General features: G+C 37.6%; 1 protein-coding gene across 2 annotated transcripts; it reads right to left on the reverse strand.

Annotated features, from left to right (window-relative positions):
- Window positions 1-3,930: 3,930 nt before the first annotated feature.
- LOC306877037 (tubulin monoglutamylase TTLL4-like) lies at window positions 3,931-16,388 on the reverse strand. 2 transcript variants are annotated; one of them, XM_079428557.1, is made up of 19 exons: window positions 16,293-16,388; window positions 13,530-14,930; window positions 12,972-13,042; window positions 12,793-12,847; window positions 10,615-10,733; window positions 10,347-10,457; window positions 9,801-9,877; window positions 9,402-9,596; window positions 9,237-9,319; window positions 9,028-9,156; window positions 8,811-8,933; window positions 8,536-8,634; window positions 8,297-8,431; window positions 7,695-7,832; window positions 6,845-6,941; window positions 6,348-6,558; window positions 6,191-6,261; window positions 5,766-5,815; window positions 3,931-5,647 (listed from the first exon to the last, which is right to left on the reverse strand). In XM_079428557.1, the coding sequence occupies exons 2-19, from the start codon at window positions 14,849-14,851 to the stop codon at window positions 5,470-5,472; spliced, it is 3,264 nt and encodes a 1,087-aa protein (XP_079284683.1). In that variant the 5' UTR covers window positions 14,852-14,930; window positions 16,293-16,388; the 3' UTR covers window positions 3,931-5,469. The 2 variants fall into 2 exon arrangements, with proteins under 2 accessions (XP_079284683.1, XP_079284684.1); XM_079428558.1 differs by having other exon boundaries at window positions 16,143-16,347.
- Between the last annotated feature and the right edge of the window lie 2,052 nt (window positions 16,389-18,440).

Here is an 18,440-nt window from a genome sequence, read left to right on the forward strand (position 1 = left end):
TTAATCACTTATTATGGCATAAAACAGGTCCCTGGTAAATTCTCTCTCTCTCTCGACTGAACACTAATGGAGCGACCTAATTTGTGAGAAAAGAAATGGTAAAGATATTCCTTATACTCGGGGCCTTATACTTCACACTTTGGATTCTCAGAAGTCGTCATAGTTGGGAAAACTTCTGCTGTAGTGAACAGGAACTACAACGAATATATTTTTTGTGTTCCCATTTACTCCAACGGCAACGGAAATATATATTTTTATATATACGCAAGTAAATAAACAAAATAGCTAAGTTTATGATGTTAATAACTGTGGAAATGCATCATTACGACCTGTGAAAATGATCCATTTGGAAAAATTTGTAAATGATAAATTTCCAATATAGCAAGATTTTTTAAGAGAAGTACTTATTCTTTTACACACAAAACTCCTTTCACTTTTTTAGCTTCCTGTCACAAAAAAACTAAATTAATCACCTTTAATAATCGCTCTAATAATTCAAATGGAAATTAGTCTTACAGTGTGTTATAGTTTCAGAAATTTTGCATTAGATACACAAATCTACAACATTTTAAAAATGATTATATAAAATTAACAACAATTACATTTTACATTATATTACAATTTACATTAAAGGGGTCCTATTATGCTTTTTCACTTTTTAGTTAGTGTGTATGTTTGGGCATGAAAAGATCTACAAAGTTACAAATCTCAAAGTCAACTCTGTATTTCGTTTAAAAAAAATCCCGTTTCAAGATCTTCAACGAACGGCTCGTTTGGACTGCAGCGTTGTTTTCCAGTGTTTGTAAGCAGAATATCATTCAAATAAATATAATTTTAAACATCACAAAGCAGAATATCATTAAAATAAATCCCACCTACGGAAATTTGAATGGTTGGCGGGTGAGGAGAACTCTTGGTTGAGCACTGCACGTTTCAAAATCAAAACCCGGTGCGGGTGTTTTTATATCACTGTAAAGAAACCAACTGTCTTCAGAAAATTATGGATGTCATTTTCATTTCATCGTGCATGTAACGTCTGATAAAGCAGCGTTTGTGAGCGTGGCTTTGTGTACAGCGTTACCGTTACCGGGGAAACCTAGATCTCTAGAATTAATTTGCATATATATATGCCGCCACAAATAGTGTAACTCTGTGGGACTATGGTATACATAAATTAAACTGTATAACAGTTTCATTGCAATCCATGTTATAATGTTAGAACAATAAACATAATACAAATTACTGTTGCACTTATCTGTACATAGTCAATGCAGTTATTTTTAAGCTGTTGTTGACATCCTGTCTAAAACGTGATTTAGCCAAAAAAACAACAATAACGTAACCATTTTAATATGATTTGCAATATCCATGCGTGCAAATCTGCGCGATCATCAATATACTTGGGGTCTGAATTGATAAAGCAATATTGATGAACTTGCTGCTTGGGCAAGGAGGCGAGGCAGTACTGAAACACCGCCTAAGCTGTTAGCCAATCACAACGCACTGGGACAGCTAACCAATCACAACACATTTAGTTTTTTGGAAGGCAGGCCTTCATCAAACCCGGAACTAATCGAGCCGTTTGTGCCAGTCTGGGAGAAAGGTATTGTAATAATGTAAATTATGTGAAAAATAATGCGATTTTCAAACCACCAAGCATGAGAGCATGTTCTAGTACACCCCCAAAACAAAATCAAGACTTTGTAAAAGAGCATATTAGGACCCCTATACATTTCAATTTAAAAAAATTATTTAGAAAGCACTTAAAAGCAGAATTTCAGAGACTAAAGCTAAGAAACAGTTCATGTTTATGTTAAGAAACACCCAGAGTGTACAAAAGATACTGATAGATACCTGTCCTCTTCATGGTCAGCCCCTCATCCTCCATAAAGGGGAACTACAAACAGAGCAGAGAATAAATGGTCTTTTACTACAAGGCAATACGTTCAAAAAAGCAGTCAAAAGAAGTAAAGAAGACATAGCGTCACCTTATAGCTTTCCTGTTCAAAAATGAAAAGAGAAACTTTAGGCAACAGGTTGCCGAGTATTTGTTCACCTAGATATTTTGTGTTTGTTTTGGTAACGGCCTCCAACTTAACTAACTGAACAGTTACTGATTATGCAACAGTTATTTCCGGTCGTTAAATTTGATTAACCGATTAAGACAGTCCAACAGTTTCACTGTTTGTATCACTCCACTTGTCTGTTTGTTCCAGCAGTGATGCTGATTTTTCAGTGACTCTTTCTGCACGCTGCAATTGTGCAAGTAGATGGCGACAAGCGTCTTTAAAAGGGAGCCATTGAATCACTCATTTAACCAATTAGTTCAAACACAATTCATTCAGAAGTACCATTCTGCTGTGGCTTCACTTGAAACCTTGTTTATTGGAAAAGATTAAAAAATATATATAAAGTAACTCAAAATATTACCTAAAATCATGCTGTTGGACTGAATTATTACATAGATTGATTGGTATTGTGATATTGCTTAATTGCAACATTTTCTATCTAGAAGTCAAATCCTGCCACAGAACCCTGTAGAGACAGTACAGTATGACTAGAGAGATAAATTAGGTTGCATATAACATTATTCACATACTAACCACAAATGATTAGATCGACATAATTCAACCCAAATTAATTAACGTACAGACTCAATACAGTTGCTCAGATTCTGTATATTATTTACACTGAAACAAAGCCTAAACGTTTAACATAGCCTACCTAAAACTTGAACACTAGTTGTTTGCAACCTTGCAATCACTGGTATTTCAGGAAATGCACATGCAGTTAATTATTATTAGAAATAATGATGTTTTCGGCTGCATATCTCTACCTCACAATGAACTTGATTTCCAGAGGCCTGGTCTCCATGCACTGTTCAGATCTCCAAAAATAACCTCAAACACAATGTACAAAGCAACCAGAATAACTAGTTATTCATGTTATCTATTGAATCCACTAATTGTGGATTATCAACACTGAAACAAGCCTGGGGGTGCAGTTTGCTTATTGACATTAGTTCTTTAAACTACAGCAAACATATCACAAGTTGATATAACATTTTTATAAGCAGTAGACACCAAACTGGCACAACTGTTCCTGGAATATGATTCCCTTCCTCTGGAGAGTATGCGAGAACAGGGTCTATGACAGGGTCTTACCTCTGTCAGAGGGTCCATGTTCAGGGGTCCCACTGTGACACAAACGCATTCAGGGCATTCAGAGCTGGCCTGCCCGGAGCATATTTCAGCTGTGCTCCCGTCCCTGTGTGCAGAGCACGATCTAAATCAGGAGAGAAAGCCGGCCCAGGCACACAGAGGGCTGGAGGTGGGACGGGGGGAGGAGATCACAGATGTTGTGGCTGTGACTGGCTGTGTACACAACACCCCTGTAAGAGACCTGGATGATATGAACACGGCACAGCATAATCAGGACATCAATCTTGATCTATAACAAAAGACATTTATGACTTTAATTATTAATTCATGTTTAATGTAAGACCATTCAGCTGAAAAGCATACTACTGACATTAAAGACCACTGTAAAACCACAACCTGCAAGATGATGACAAAAAAAGTGTCTTGTCAAGTCTAAAAAAGATTTGTCAAATTTGTCTCCTGTTACCTGATGAGTAGAGTTTGGACCTCTTGTTATCATTTCACTGTCTGAGACTGGATTAGGCCACACATTGGGTTTAATTGTCACTGGATACATGTGATGACTATGGAAGCCCATTTTGGCCACTGAATAAGAAATAAGAAAGGTAAATTGCGACTTTTTATTTCACAATTCTGAATTTTTCTTCTCATAATTGCGTGATATAAACCTGCAATTCTGAGAACATATCAGCCCCCCCTCAAAATTGGACTTTAACTCGCAATTGCGAATTTATATCTCACAATTGTCCGGAAAAAAAGTCAGAATTGCAAGATTAAAAGCCGCAATAACCTTTTATTTTTTATTCAGTGGCAGAAAGGGGCTTCCATAGTTGACAGTAAAAAGTAGAATAAAGTAATAAAATAATTTTAATTAAAAGTTACATTTTGTAACTTTTGGCCCTCTAGCGATAAAAAACAATAAAATGCATGCGTCTGGTTTAATTGTCACTGGATACATGTGCTGACAGTAAAAAGTAGAAAAAAAAAAGGTGTAAAATAATTTTAATTAAAAGTTAGTTTTTAACTTTTGGCCCTCTAACAGTAAAAAACAACAACAACAAAACCCATGCGTCTTGCGGAAGAACGTTGTGTGGGATGTGCTTCTCTGTGCAGATGAATGTTTCGTAACACACAAAAAAATTAAAACATGTGAGCAAGAGTCATTTTTGTTGTATCGAGTATCTGAGGAGATTATTGAGAATTGTTTAAAGCATTTTAAAAAATAAATGTTTTTCAGGCACCCTAATCTTTTTAACCAATGGATTTACAGGACTTTACATAATTTTATATTTATCCAGGATTTTGGGAACCCTGGTTCTGAAAAGAGGGAGGGGGGGGTGGGGGTTGTGGACAGTTGTTGAGGGGGTGAATTAAAAAAAATAAATACATATCTTGTTTTTTAGTTGTTTTCACATATTTTAAAGCTTGTTTTGTCTTATTTTAATTCAATTTAAGTCCTCTTGAGGCTCCTCAGGAAGTTTGCTGATGCCCACAGAGCCCTGGCTGACAACAACTGCTGTACACTGTTTGTGTTTGCTATGAGCAATAGTAAAAATATCTCTGATTACAGAAGTAAACAGACTGTCAGTACCCGATAGTAACTAAACACACTAAAGGGAATCTGCGCCTATGAGACGCTATTTCTGTAAACTATCTATGCAGTTGAAATACCAGTCAGCCAAGTAGTTTTTGCACACTCAAAATAACCCCTAGCACAAGTGTGATCAAGATCCAAAGATCACTCTTAATATTCACCACACTTTTGAGGACCTAATAGAAATGGTTACAAAAGAATGAAAAGGTCACATTTTAAATAGCAATTTTAATTTAAAATATACCTTAACCTGAGCATATTGTTTACCTTGAACAGGGCATGCAAATGTCATTAAAAGACATATGACAGTGATTTTTATTTTTACAATACTATCTCTTTTCCAAACTTCACATTTCATCCCACACATTTAAACTAATCAGCTCAACAGATGCCTGTACTATGCACAGACCTGTGATGTAAACAGTGCAGAAGTATCTACAGGCTCATATGGAAACAGGAAGAGATTATTCCTCCAGCCAACCACATGCACTGTGTATTTGCACCTGAAGGTGTGGTCCAGCAACAAAATACTCATTCAAAACACGGCAGTTAACACCCATCCATTTGGCCAGTTATTTCATTTAGTCTGCTTTTCTGTCTTATCTCCCTCCAAAAGCAGAAAAGCACAACTCCAGGAGCTCTGCTAGGAGCGTCACTAGATGTGACATGTATACAGTTTGGAAGCTCTGAATGTCAAGGGTTGTGGGGTGGAGCTCAAAGGTCGTCATGAGAAGGCAGGCTGTCACTGGCCAGACTGGAGCTGGAGGTGGGACTGGGGCTCAGGCTGGTGGTGCTCAGCAAACTCATGTCTGGAAGACTCATAGTGACTGACTGAAGCTCACGGTCAGACGAGTCCTCGTCTTCAGCATCAGACCTCTGACTGACCAGCACACTGAGAAAAACAGAGAGAGAGAGAGAGAGAGAGAGAGAGACATGAAGCGAGTCAGATGCAAGTTGTACATAAGACCATCAGAAGTCAATGTGGGATGGGTGTAGGTGTGTGTGCATACCCAGATCTAGTCATCTGAGATCTGTGTCCATGATACGACTTGGAAGACCACTATGAATAGAAGAACAAGCATAAAGATCATATACAAATAATAAAATCTTCAACAAGGTTTACATAATATATGACTGATGAATGAGCACACATCAAGATACAGGCCAAACAGCTTACATCGATTGATTATACAATGGCCACCAAAAAACAAACAAAAAAGTACAATAATTATAATAAGAACTACCCACACATGCCCAGGGAAAACAGTATACACGCCACTGGGTGTGTAGATCCAACATCAGTTAAAAAAAAATAAAAAATGAAAATCCGCACTTTGGTCTCTAAAACCTCTAATTCCAACAAGGCAGCCATATAATACAAGAGTCTGTTACCAAACAGCTATAGCAGTATGGCTGCACAAACATCAGTACTTACGTGATGAACAGAATCTGCCAGGTTGCCCAGGTGCACCCTCTTCTCACACAAATCCCTCAGCAGATTGATACCTAAAAGTATGGAAAAGTCAAAACGGATAGCTAAGCAAACCAGGTCAGAGTTACAGGTCATAGCACTGTGCAATGCAAACACACACCTTTGCTCCTGGTGAGCCAGTATTTCTGTTCCCACTGGTTGAGGAGGATGTTGAGGTAGCGTGGTTGCTCAAAGAAACGGAGGTACCGGGAGGAAGCATGAGAGGGAAAAACTCGCTCAAAATCTCCTTTACGACTCAACTCGTCCTCACTCTCTGCCAGAACACGCACATCATCAGGTGTCAGCACATCCAGGATTGTTGCACAGAAATCCTGCACACACAAATACATGTTTCATTCAAATACGTGTGGACCTGGGGTAAGGCAGTCATTAGTATTATCAGTAACAACCAACTTGGATAACTGGACAATGCTTTCTTTTTAGCTTAAAGGGATAGTTCACCTTCAGTTGCTGGTCTCCATTGACTTGCATAGTGTTTTTCTTTTCTTTGCTCTATACTATGGAAGTCAATGGGCAACTGAAGATGAACTATCCCTTTAAGCGACCATCAGCGATCAATATCTCAGTATGTGATGAAGGCAGGGTGTGTTTGAGTACCTGGTCTCCAAAGCGCTGGCTCAGATAAAAGGCTCTCTTTACTTTCTCATCAGTTGAAATGTCTGATCGCCATTTCTCTCGCACCGCTCCACATAAACTGAATAAAATAAGAGTCAAACTTCAGTTAGAAGCATTCAGAAACCATTTAAGAAAAACAAGAAATAAATGAATGACACTTAAATTGCCGTTTAAAGGTTTGGGCTCGGGTAAGATTTTTAAATGAAAAGTTTCTTATGCTCACCATTTCTTGGTTACAGTAAAACAGTAATATTGTGAAATATTATCATAATTTATAATAACCTTTTTCTATTTGAATGCATTTTAAAATGTAATTTATTCCTGTGATGGCAAAGTTGAATTTTCAGCAGCCATTACTCCTTATTATCAATGTTGAAAACAATTGTGCTGCTTAATATTTTTGTGGAAACGTAATGTTTTTATTTCAGGATTTTTTTTAAAGATTTATTTTATTTTTTGGCCTTTATTTGACAGGACAGTAGTGAGACAGGAGAGAGAGGGGGGATGGGATCGGGAAAGGTCTACGAGCTGGGATTCGAACACAGAATGCCCGAAGCGCAACGGTGCTACATGTTGACACGCTGCCCACAAGGCTATCGGTGCCGACTATTTCTGAAATAACTTCAGAAGAACAGCATTTGTTGGTAATAGAAATCTTTTGAACATTATTGAAGTCTTAACTCTTATTCAATGCATCCTTGCTGGATAAAAGTAGCACTTTCTTTCAAAAAAAAAATCTTGCTGACCCCACATTTTTAAATGGCAATGTACAAATATACAGCAATATAAGTACATACAGACATTTTGAAATACATGTAATACCAGAACTGACCTGTTGGTGGAGCTGCTGGCACTGGAACTGGATTGCGCAATGTCTTCTGTCAATGGCAACACAAAGCCAGCCAGGTTCAGCAGGTCCCGTATCATCTGACCCTTGACGCTGACATCCAGTGGTGTGTTAGAATGGAGGCTAGAGGCAGAGAGAGGAAGAGGAAACATTATGAGAATGATATTTGCAACAAGGCAAGGCAGGATTCTGTGGAACACAATAGCTTGGAAAAATAAAATTATGAAAACTAAATGAACATCTTCAAAAAAATCTTCTGGTTCAGTGCATTAATGAGGCCATATTTTGAGCTCATAGGTAATTGACAGTGTTGGGGACTGACTTAAAGCAGTACTAGTGACACTGCTTCACAAATTCTTGGTGTTAATTTATGTATTAGTCACCCTCCTTTTTGTGCCAAATAAATACTGCTCTGATTAATTCAATACATGACATAACCCAATTTTAATATTATTCCTAATGTCAGTGTCATTACTCATTCAGTAATTAGTAACAGACTACTCTTTTTAAAAGTAGCTTGACTTAAACTTGCCTGACTACTGTACATTCTGAACAGCTTAAGCTCCAAGACTTGCCACATGCTGTACCTGGGTGAGATGTTCACCTCCAGCACCCATGGCTTCAGATTCTCATCCAACATGATGTCAAAGCCAAACAGCTCATGACAGCTGTAGGAAGAACGAACATGCATCTTCACCAGCGAGTTCACATATGGGTCAGACCTGCCATGGGAATAGACAACACACTCAAGTTCAGTTTGGATGTGTGCACATCTACAAGAACAGTCTACAAATACAGAACAATGCTACGACTACAGAACACTCACGCAATGATGGTTTTGATGACCATATCTTTGATCTTCTCCCAAATGAGAGTGGTGTTGATACCTTGAGAGCCCAAGTACTGCCACAGTGCCTTCAAGGCCCTGCATTACATAAAACCTCAATCATTAGACTGTATTACGATTCTGAGACCAGTTTGAATATTTTGAGGCCACGAGTTGCCTGCTGATTAAAATCACAAAACCTCTTATTTTGCAGGACAAAATAAGTTCAGGACAGACTCCCCTTGAATTCACAAGTAATGCCACTTTATTCTTACCATTTATGGCCCTGACAAGCCTTATCGTCGCTGTTACTCTGATACTCAGAGTTCTTCTTATTTACACTGTAGTTTGTAAGGTGCATAAACTTGTTGTTGAGGGTCTTCATAGAAGGAGAGTATCTGTGTTGAGTAAAAATCAGAAAACACCCATTTAAATGAGCAAAGTCTTAAGATTTGCACATTTTAAATACTTTTAGTTAAATGATCTACTCACTTGCAGCTTGCAAAACGGACTAGTCCATCATTAAAGATGTAAACACGGAGTGGGTCATAAGAGGTGACATACACATAGATGCGTAGATCAAACTTATTCCCACTGATGAGGTAGGGCTTGTGAAGATACCTGCAGAAATACATACCACATTACTTACAGAAACCTGTCTCAATTAGGAATCAAATATGATCCAAGGTCTTCCAACTAACTTCTGCACGAGGAGCGGTCTCTTGCGTGGCATTTGGCTCCACTTGTGAATGACCTGAATGCCAATTCCACGAGCAGATGCAGGCTAAGAGCAAGAAAAAGGCAGCACGTCAATGACAAGAATGTCAGAAAGCAATTTCAAAACAACTTTAGTAATGTAATGGTACCGGTTTGACGATCCATTTCTGTTTGCTCCCTCCATCCTCCCAGGCCTTCCTTAGCAGCTTGATATCCTGAGGGAGAATGAAGGAGCGTGGGAAGAAGCCAAACTCTCTTTTGCCAAAGCGTGCCTGCATCTTGGACAGGTTCCTCCAAAGTCGGTCCTTCCGGCCGATCTGAAAGGAGCCTGGAAAGTGGTTCAGCTGCCAAACAGAAATGCATGCTTGTAAATGCTCAGCTGACAGGAAGTATTAAGCAATTACGAAAGGAATCGGAATACCAACAACTTGGCAGATCATTTAATGACAATCACCAGGTCATTAAATATGAGAAACAAACTTGATTTTTATTACACTACGGTAATACACAGATGGCAAAACACTTCAAGTTTCCAATCCCAATCTTACCTTCTGAAACTCTCTAATAGCCTTGAACCCTGGCGACTTCATATGGTGACCCCAACAGCCAAGCCAGTCATGACTCTCTAGAAAAAAGACCAAAACATAAACTGCAAACTAAAAGAGATGGTTCTCACAGCAGAACACAAGATCAAGCACTGAAATTCAGAGCCAGTCTGCAAACTGACAGAATTTTACAGACAAATGCCTAGTGCATAATTGGTGCACACTCAAAAAAAAAATAAAAAAATAAAAAAAAACACATCCTATAGGAAGATTTCACAATGATTTTACAACACATTGGTTTTCATTTGTCATGTGTCATTGAGCATATTTCTGTGCGAGTATGCATTTGGAGTGACTTGAATGTCTGGTAGTGTGCAATCTTCAGTCCTTTTGTATAGGATGCCCAGTTTTTCTCTATAACCATTCACAAAGGTGGCAAGTGTATGATGCCTAGTGTTTTAAAATCTGTTCAGAAAAAAAAAAACTATGCTACAAGCAGTTTTCACACTGAACATCACTAACGTTACAAAAAAGAAGCGGTCAACTCACTTTTGGTGGCTTTGAAGTGTGATCTGGAGATGGCGTTTTTCACAACATTGGGGGTGACTGTGGTTATCTTCCATCTGAGCAGCTTCCTCTGTTCAGCAGGCAACAGCTCCACTGTGAAGTCAGGAGAAATTGTAACAACAGTCTCCAAAACACAAGAGCTGATATTTAAAAGAGAAAAATGTGTATTTAACGATCGGTTCATATTGTGTCTGACATTGGCAATAAAGAATCCCAGAAAGTCAGTGCTTTTGTGAGTGTATATGCCAACCTCTTTCATTGGCAGTGCTGAAGTACAGCGTGGAGGGCATGTGGGGGAAGAGACTGAGAACAAGTGCAGGTTTCTCCACCAGATCCCCCTCCACATCAGGACTAATGGGTTCCTCAACACTTAAAAAAAACACAAGAAACATTAGCATGACCCCCCAAAAAACATCTCAGAACATATTCAGAAGAACCATTATTTATGACGTTTTTGTCTATTTGACATTACCTTAAGTGAAATATCTTTACAAAGTGGGCAAGAAGAATCTTTTTTTAATTCTTTATGCAAAATAATCTTATAAAGATTCTTGTAGTGTGTTTTATGTCAATAGCCAGCTTCTTCAAATAAAAATAAACCACTTCAGATAGAGAAACTAATAAGAACATTTTAAAACTATATTTAAATCCGACACTCAGACAGAAATCAGAAAAACGAAACTCACTTGACAGTCATGTAGAACTGCTGAGGTTGGTTCAAAGTGGTAAATCACACTGAACTGCACTGACTTTGAGGTTACACTCAACATGAGTCTTTACTTTGAGAGGGAAAACTAAACCAGAAAACGCCTACTACAAACAAACCATTAGCTGGACGTCACTTCATGACAATGCCTCCACAGGCCTGACAATTCACTAGAGACTCATTTTCCTGTTATAGAGGGATAGTTCTACTTCTATCACACAAGAACAATTGTGGGACCTTTCTACAGGCCTCTGGCTTTAAAGCTTTTCTCTGACAGCAACCACTAGAACAAACAAAAAAAACTCCTCCTCTGTGTGTTGGTCATCACTATAGTAATGTCAGGTGACTAGAGGAGAAACAAAAAAAGGAGAAACTCATTGATTTTATATAGATTATACTGCTAAAGCACCGACCCCAAACATTTATCGGGTAGTGTATGTTTTATTTTTTTAAGAAATTTATTTAATTTAGCAAGGGCACATTAAATTGATCAAAAGTGACAGTAAAGACATTTAATGTTATCAAAGATTTTCTTTCTATTCATCAAAAAAATCTTGAAAAGAAAAAAAACACCCATTTTAAATTGTAATGGTCACATTACTCTTTTTTTTCTTTTTATGAAAAAAAAAAAAAAAAAAAAAAAAAAAAATATTACTCACTCCAAACTTTTTTTAACGGTAATGTGTGTGCATATATATATATATATATATATGTAAAACCCGGGAGCACTACACCAGTCATAAGTCGCTGGGGTATATTTGTAGCAATAATCAACAATACATTGTATGGGTCAAAATTATCGATTTTTCTTTTATGCCAAAAATCATTAGGATATTAAGTAAAGATCATGTTCCATGAAGATATTTTGTAAATTTCAAAATCAAAATAAATCGTAAATATATCAAAACTTGATTTCTGATTAGTAACATGCATTGCTAAGGACTTAATTTAGGCAACGTTCTCAATATTTTAATAATTAATAATAGGCGATTTTTTGCACCCTCAGATTCCAGATTTTCAAATAGTTGTATCTGCGCCAAATACTCTCCTATACAAACAAACCATACATCAATGGAAAGCTTATTTATTCAGATGATGTATAAATCTCAATTTCAAAAAATTGGCCCATATGACTGGTTTTGTGGTCCAGGGTCACATTTATGGGTGTGTGAGCGCATTTGTGGTGGAATTTCCTATATGTTGTTCCTTTCTCTAATGATTTGAACTGTAATTAGCTTTCTGCAATGTACGACACAAGGTTGAACCAAGAAAACAGTGTTTCTTTCTGCAGTCAAGGTCATGTTTTGGAAGACACTAATGAGGTAGAGAACCGTTTTATTAGAGGACACATTAATATTTATGGCGAGAGTGCACGACTTATGGAATATAGAGAGGAAGATGAAACTAAAGTATCCATGTCACCAGGAGTTATAATAATTTTATACATTTGCTTACCCAATCAGTTATAAGAGTTTTGTACTATGATAAAGCAGTATGAAAGATTGTATTGAAATTAATACTGGTATTTTAAAAGTAACCCTCGTAACAGGAGAGGATAGCAAGTCTTGAGATAAAACCTTGCTTAATTTAACTCTTGCCCTGACTTCATTTTACAGGTGGACTTAGAGCATAGTTTTAAGAGAGATAGTAAATAAGCACAACGTAAAACAGTGAGATTCGTCCTGGAGTAATGAATTTCTCAAAAGATAAAAGTCTATTTACTTGGACGAGGCTGCCATGGACGTTGTTGAAGAGACATCACAATCATCTGAATCAACTGAAAAGCAAAAAAGTATCATTAGATTTTATGAAAACACAATCAGACAATGAAAAAAAAAAGTTCTGGCTACACAGGTTCACATATGCTAAGGTTAAAGCAACGGAAAAAGCAGCTCTGTTACCATCATCACTGAAGTCATTCTCCAGCTTATCTGGAAGCTCCTCCTCATCACCATCTAGAAGCATTCCCTGTCTGAAAAATTACAAGAAAACTTGAGAAATTACCTCAGACAGACATGTGACTTTTACAGTGTAAGATGCACAATATTTGAAGTTAAGTTCAAAGTTGTTGGGAGTTGTTTAATGATTCAAACCAGTTTGAATGATCTGATTTACTAAAAATAAATCAAGCACTTCCCATCAGCACATTATTTATAGACATACAATACTGGAATCAGAAACAAAAAGATTTTTTTTTTTTGAAAGAAATTAACACTTATTCAAAAAGGACACATTAAACTGATTAAAACTTCTATTTCAAATTAATGCGGTCCTTTTAACCTTTATACAGATATTTTAAATGTCACAATTGTGTTTTTTATGGCGTTTTTAAACAAATAAGCACAGCCTTGGTGAGTATAAATGACTTTTCATATACATAAAAAAAAAAAGCTCATCAACGCCAAACTTTTGAACAGTAGTAAATATACAAAAACAGTTAATTGAGTAATTGCACACACCTCTGAATCATGTGACTATCCTCCTCTTCTTCAAGTGACATGGGGCTTGTGTCCACCTGAGAGGCCTGACAGCATTCCTCTTTTGTGAGTTGAATGGCAGATATCTGGTTTGTCACGGTGTAAACAGACGGCGATTGAGGAGAGGCCATTTCATGGCCAGTCACCTCTGGAATGGCACAATCACCTCCCTGTGTCTTACCATCACATACAACAGCAGAGGGGCACTTCTCATCCGTTATATCGAAACTGAGGGCACTGTTGGTTTCCATAGGTGCAAAACAAGACTCCTTATCTTTATGAATAAGGCAGATGGGCACAGTACCACCTGTGAGATGTTTTACGTTGTGCACACCATTGAGTGCCCGGCTTCTTGCATGTACATTGTTTTTGGTGAGTTTTTGCACAACGGCGGCAGCGAACTCTGCCTCAGAGCTGATTTTAGTCACTCTCTGAGGAGCTTCACCGACACCGTGTCCCACACAGCAATCCAGCTCAATTGCTCTAGTGTCTTCCGTTACGATCTTCTCAAACGGCTTTAAATCCTTGGCTGCCTTGCTGTGGTTCAAAAGCACATCCGTGCATATGTCTTTCAAAGGCACGCTCGGTTGGGGAGGTTTTGTTGCATCGGTTTTGAGGCCTCCTGAATGTGTTCCATTGCAGCCGGATATGATATTGGCAGGACTGTGCAGGTCAGCGGTCTCTCGTTTGGAGTACGTGGGCATTTTGGCATTTGGGGGCCACACAACTCCATTGCTGTTATCCCTGAGCTTGTTGCTCGTCCAAGGCAAAGACTGATTAGTAGGCATGATTTTCTCAATTACGACCCTTTGAGAAGACGACTTAGGTGGGGAGGGACAGGCAGGACAAACAGACAGCTGAGGCGAAAAGGCCCTTTTTCCTAACAGCCCTGACTTGAACCGAAATAAATCAAGGTTCCAGTGGGATTGACGCTGACTATTGCATGCAGAGGGAGCAGCGTTAATATGTGGCAAGCTCTTAGACAAAACACTGTGTGTCCTTAAACCATTACTAGCACCATTTAAAGAAGTCGCACTTGTGCTCTGTGCGCGGCTGACTCTTACTGTAGGCACGTGTGGATAGGCACGTTGTGTGGGGATCCCTGAGACACAGAAAGGCTGATCATACAGCACTCTCACATTCGGCTGAGGCAACGAATCACCCGCACCTCCCTGCAATCTCTTTCTTTCAGCATTGAAGGAGCCTCGAGCATTGGGTGAATGCACTACTGCGGACTTGGCTTGGATGACTAGGGCTGGCCGAGATGCCCCATTCCTTACGTCTTCAGCTCCACTGGAGGCCATTAATTGCCATCTCACACCCCCCTGGAATGGGCTCAGGCAAACACATAAGTGAGGAACCGAAGGATAGAGGGGGCTACAACTGAAAAACAGAGAGAAATAACTCCAGTTATTGATGAAATGTTCGCGGTGGCATTTTAACACCATTTTGTAATCACCATTATTTAACAATCAGATACGGCCAAGCATTTGATATTCTTGATGCTACTCTGCTGGGCTTCATTAGGCACTGTCCTGTTTGCTTTACTGATCACAGAAGCACAGAAGTGAAAGAATGTGGATTTTAAGTAGCTAACATTTAAATTTGAACACCGTTTATGATAGAAATGTTAAATGTCCAACAATAATATTCAACTACGTGACTTTAAGAATTTCACTTTTTTACTGTAACTGAAAATATAACAAAAACGAACAAACAAACAAAGCCATATTGGAGTATTAAAGTGTTCAAGACACTTTTTCCCCTTTCAGAAATAATTTTACATGAATTTCTAAGCAGACTGACATCTGTGTGTCAGATACCAACCTTCTGATTGATTTCATTTAAATGATTATCTATATAAAATAATAATTATTATAGTTATATTTAGTTTAAAATGTCTCTAATAAAAGCCTAAATGCAGACAGTAATATCTACACAAGCAACATCTTCCCAATAAAATATTTCAGAGAAGAACCCAGAAAATAAATAAATACATGCATATATATATATATATATATATATATATATATATATATATATATATATATATATAAATATATTTTAGAATATTTCCAGATCTAGAAAAGACTATTTAATTTTTTTTTTTAGACATGTACTATAGTGTTCTTGAACAGAGGAATAAGATCAAAATATATGCGTATATTTGATTCTGTTTAGTATGACAGTGAACTAAAACAAAACCTGGGATCCGTGCAGGCAGCTCATAAGATTTGAGACACTCCAACAGTGTTTGATCAAAGGCTCGATCTTTTCAGATTCACAAGATTAGCTAAACCTACATCTCTCCTCTCTGCAGACACAAACACCATGTTGTTATAATTATTAATCAATATTTCGGGCTTCCATCGGTCTGGCGTTGAGCTTTCATCAAGCCAAAACACATGAACGGGGCTTTATTGTTGTGAATAAAGTCAAAGGAGACACACAGGCTATGACTCAAAACCCAGTCAGCTGCCTAGCTAGACGGTATTTCTGGAAATCATACCCACGTTAAATACTGCCTACGCAGGCAGCGCACTAGATTTTGAGACGCGGCCAAAAACGAGGCTAATGGTTAGCGCGTTAGCTTACCACACAACACTCGCCTCACAGTACAACCCTGTCTCATGCCGTATATCACCAGTGTCCTCGTGTACGGGACAAACAAGTTCTGAGTAACACTAAGGTTTATTACTACTCAAAGACTTCTGTCTCTCTCAGCCAGTGATAAACGCGTCTTACCGGCTCGGGATGACAGGGTAGTTTGTAGCGCTGCCTCAAAGAGAGTGTCGCGCTCGAGAAGCCCGCCTCGTGCCGCTTTCCCTCGTGCTGCCACACACACACGCACACACACACACGCGCACACGCACACACACACTATATACTGTTTGTTACTGCTGCTGCTAAACTATTAAAACTCGCGTTCAGTAACTGAAACAAAGCGGGTATAGATTAACATTACATGAAAAAAAAAAGAAAAATCGAAAATTAGATATGTTGCCTTGGCAACTAACTGAAATCAATGACTAAGCTTACTAAAAAAAAAAAGCTGTATCTAAGTATTGAAAAAAATATAAATTTCACATAATAAAACAGCTCATGATAAAACGACTAAAACTAAAATTATAATGAAAATTGAAAATTCTATACAGTATAAAAATACCATAACAGTGTATAAATAATAACACTGGTCTGAACCACAATAGATGTTTCTAATAAAAGTTAGATTAAAGGAATAACTTGAATAAGGACACACTATTTTGTAAATGCATGAACCAATATATTTATAGGGAAGGCTGGGGATTGTCACACCAGTTGCTGTAGTAAATACTTCTAGGAGGTTTATTTTTTAACGTAATTTTATGTAGGCACATGCATTAAAGTCTTCTTGTGGTTTTGGTCATCAAATATTGTAGTTAATAAACTAAAAGGTTTATAATATTTAAACACTGTGGTTTTATTGTGTTCACTTGTTACCCCAAGAGCTATATCAAAACAAATATAATGATAAAATGATAAAAACCTGATATTCATGTATCTCTTGTGACAAGTTCTGGTCTTCCCTACATACATATATACAAAATACATTTATATATATATATATATATAGGAAAACCAACAGAACATTTTCAGTAAAATAAATATTTTGAAGCTCTGACCAATTATAAAAAAAAACAAGAACAATTTGACACCAGATAGATGTGGAAAAAAAATACAATTTAACCTACCTTGTACAAATTCACATCTTTAATGATAAGTTCTTAAGGATATAGTAAATTAAATAATCAAACAATACAACAGATCCAAGAGAGGTTTTCTGTGGTAAATCTTGAGCCAGTATCCAGTATCCTCTCGAGTTATTGAAAACTCCTTTACAGAATGAAGTAACCCAGTATCGCCATTTAAAATTAAATATGCATTGTGACAAACCACCTGCAATTCAAACTCTCAGCAGGTCACCATGATGCTCTGCCCTTAGACACACACACACACACACACACACACACACACACACATGTTGGTTTTTGTGGTTTATGGGGACTCTCCATAGGCGTAATGGTTTTTATACTGAACAAACTGTGTGTGCTATTGCCCTACACCAACCCTACACCTAAACTTAGCCCTCACAGGAGACTTTGTGCATTTTTAGATTTTCAAAAAACACCATTCAGTATGTTTTTAAGCCTTTTGAATTACGGGGACATAGGCAGTGTCCTCATAAACCACCTTCATATTGTAATACCTCTGTCATACCCATGTCATTATACAAATTTGTGTCCTCATAAACCACATAAACATGCACACACACACACACTTAGTGAACTAAGCAAACACAGTTGTTAAAAAACACACATATCTGATGGCTTTACCTTTTCAGTGACCCTCATGAAATCACAATGCTGTGCCGTCATGTAAGATTCTCAGGTGAGAGAGGGCTCGATCAGATCTTTTCTTCAATGACACTGGATAGGGTTACATGTACAGAACTGAAGTTGTGGTTACATTACCATGGAAAGACAATTCACACCTACTAACTAGGCCATGGTTGAAGTACAGTACTCAGGGGAAAAAATGTCAGAGAATAAATGACACAATAAATGTATGCCTGTATAGCTGGTTTATTATAATTTAGCTTTTATGTCAGGTACTAAAAGTCTGATATCCCATTTACAGTAAAGCACAATCAATCAATCAATCAATCAAATAAAACCAACCTTCAAAACGATTAAGATCAGCAAATATAAGACACGGTGCCAATATCCTAACAGTATTGAATATACAATACAAATTTCCTAATTAGGATGGGAAAATAGAAGAGTGACCTTACAAGTACAACTGTATGCAGATCATGTTTCTAATTAAGTGTAATTAATGGCACCGAGGTGTATA

The sequence above is a fragment of the Barbus barbus genome, assembly GCF_936440315.1.
Source record: "Barbus barbus genome assembly, chromosome: 11".
NCBI lineage: Eukaryota > Metazoa > Chordata > Actinopteri > Cypriniformes > Cyprinidae > Barbus > Barbus barbus.

What these genes read in the sequence shown, in the direction of transcription:
- LOC306877037 (XM_079428557.1), bottom strand. Translation starts at nt 14,851, where the DNA reads ATGGCCTCCAGTGGAGCTGAAGACGTAAGGAATGGGGCATCTCGGCCA. An exon ending in CAGCACTGCCAATGAAAGAG is followed by an intron (nt 10,458 to 10,614) that starts GTTGGCATATAC and finishes CTGACTTCACAG; the next exon opens with TGGAGCTGTTGCCTGCTGAA. An exon ending in CTGGCTCACCAGGAGCAAAG is followed by an intron (nt 6,262 to 6,347) that starts GTGTGTGTTTGC and finishes CCATACTTTTAG; the next exon opens with GTATCAATCTGCTGAGGGAT.